This window comes from Agrilus planipennis, unplaced genomic scaffold (genome assembly GCF_000699045.2).
Source record: "Agrilus planipennis isolate EAB-ADULT unplaced genomic scaffold, Apla_2.0 scaffold714, whole genome shotgun sequence".
Classification (NCBI taxonomy): Eukaryota; Metazoa; Arthropoda; class Insecta; order Coleoptera; family Buprestidae; genus Agrilus; species Agrilus planipennis.
Window position 1 is genome coordinate 10,751 of NW_020439366.1, and position 2,557 is coordinate 13,307.

General features: G+C 38.1%; 1 protein-coding gene across 1 annotated transcript; it reads left to right on the forward strand.

Annotated features, from left to right (window-relative positions):
* Window positions 1–1,394: 1,394 nt before the first annotated feature.
* On the forward strand, window positions 1,395–2,551 carry LOC112905774 (glucose dehydrogenase [FAD, quinone]-like; the record flags this gene model as incomplete). Its single annotated transcript, XM_025978840.1, has 1 exon — window positions 1,395–2,551. A coding segment is annotated over exon 1 (1,116 nt), but the record flags the coding sequence as incomplete, so codon positions are not given.
* Between the last annotated feature and the right edge of the window lie 6 nt (window positions 2,552–2,557).

The following is a 2,557-nucleotide window of genomic DNA, read 5'->3' on the forward strand; positions in this document are numbered from 1 at the left end:
TAATTAATTAAAACATTTCTTAATGATTTCTGTCAGAAGTTTTTGGAAGCAATTAATAAAATAACAACAATAATGTCTTCTTTAATAGTTTCAAAGTTTAGTTAAACATTATAACGCCTTCAGTCCGAACGGGCATCCACTTTTTCCTATTTTGATCCAAAAATCTTTACATTTCCCGAAAACCACTCTCTGAGAAAGAGTCATGCAATCTGTTTAGACCATACCTTGTTGACTTCCATAATTTTCGAACTTCCAAATTAACCGATCGCGAACACAAAAACCACCCAATCTGTGCTATTCGTTACTTTTTATCTTTATTGAGTTATCTGGCTCCCCACGTATCGAAAATCAGCAACTTATTCTAGTTTTTCTCCTCTGTTTTTATACTACCTCTAGCCTTACTTTAACATTCCTTATATACCAATAACTTCGTTTTATTTTTATTTATTTTGATATCATAACCTTGTGTCAATACCATTTTATTTACACCTACGTGTAACCGCTCTTTATATATCCCTACATCATCCGCAAATCTAAACATCGTAATCTTTTAACCCTGGCTGTGTATTAATATCCTTAAAGCTACCCCGTATTTAATAAGTAGCGGTGAAGATGTACTCTCCTCCCTTCCTAACATTTACTTCTCTACGGTGCCTCATCCCAATTTTAGTACTTTTACAATTATTTATCATTGAGTCTACTTCAATGTTGTCTAATAGTTTAACCTTTTGCACACAAAATGACTGGCAAAATACCAGAAACATCGAGATGTAAAAATCTAAGGAAGGAGCGCAAATAAATAATAATAATATTATCTATATTTTGTATTGCTATTTCATTAGATAAATGTTTTAGATAAACCAATTAACGGCGAAGAATTCGACTTTATCATAGTTGGCGCAGGATCAGCGGGATCTGCGATTGCAAATAGACTTTCTGAAATAGCACAATGGAAAGTTTTATTGTTAGAAGCGGGTTATCCGCCTGTGGAAGTTCACGATATGCCCATCCTTGCTCCGGTTTTCCAGTTTACGCCATACAACTGGAAGAATCTCATGGAGAAACAAGACTACATGAGTTTAGGTAACATATTGGTACATTTGATTCAGAAAATAATGCTCAATAAGCTTACTTGTCCTTTTTAGGCCTCGAAGATCAAAGGATGAGTTGGCCTAGAGGAAAAGGTATCGGTGGAAGTTCTTTGATCAATTACATGATACATGTCCGAGGTAATCGATTGGACTATGACAAATGGGCAGCCATGGGTAACCCGGGATGGTCATACGATGATTTGCTTCCATATTTTATGAAGTTAGAAGAAACCCGTACACGACACCAAGATTCACAATATCGAGGTCACGAAGGATACGTTAAAGTAGAAGATGTTCCAATTCGAACCCGATCCGCAGAAACGTTCATAGAGGCTCTTCAGCAAATGGGATACAGTTACGTAGATTACAATGGTTACCAGCAAATAGGTGTATCATATGTTCAAGCAACTCTGCAAGACAGTAGAAGATGCAGTGCTGAAAAGGCGTATCTTAGAAAGGCACAAGAAAGAGGCAATTTGAAGATCATTAAAAAAGCTCTTGTAACAAAAGTCATTATAAATCCAATTACATTAGAAGCTGAAGGAGTGAAATATGAACGAGACGGAATGTATTATACTGCTAAGGCCAGAAAGGAAGTAATCCTTTCTGCTGGAGCATTTCACTCACCACAACTGCTCATGCTCTCCGGAATCGGTCCAAGGTACCATCTGAGCGAACTCGACATCCCCGTCCTTAAAGATCTTCCTGTGGGTCAAAAAATGTACGACCATCTGTCCTTCCCAGAATTGGTAATCACTTTGAACGAGTCAATAGTATTTAAGGCCAGCTCTTTCGGCATCAACGAGTTCAAAAAGTACTTCTCAAATCAGCCAAGTCTAATAAGCACTCTTGGAGGTGTGGAAGCTTTGGCGTATCTAAATCTAAACCTTACCAACCGTAATCCTACTTATCCAGACGTAGAACTAATTTTTATGGGAGGCGGATTACACTCAGACTTCGGATTAATTACAAGAAAAACGTTTAGAATTACAGACAGAATGTATAACAGAATTTGGAAGCCCATTGAGAACGAAAATGCCTGCCAGATATTACCCATGTTGGTGCATCCTAAATCTTATGGTTATATTAAGCTGAAATCCAAGGATCCTCATGTTCAGCCCAAACTTTATGGAAATTATTTAACAGATGCGTACAATGAAGATGTGAGAACATTTATAGCGTCGATCAGGGCCATACAAGAAATTATCCAAACTCCGGCATTTCAACGATATAACGCCCAATTGCTGGATACGCCTGTTCCAGGATGTGAACTGTTTCGTTTTGATTCTGATCCCTACTGGGAATGTGCACTGCGTCACTTAGCAGTAACACTACATCATCAAGTAGCAACATGTAAAATGGGTCCAAAACATGATCCCGAAGCGATAGTGGACAGTTCGCTTAGAGTTTATGGGATTAAGAGACTTAGAGTTGCCGATGCAAGTGTCATCCCCCTACCCGTAACG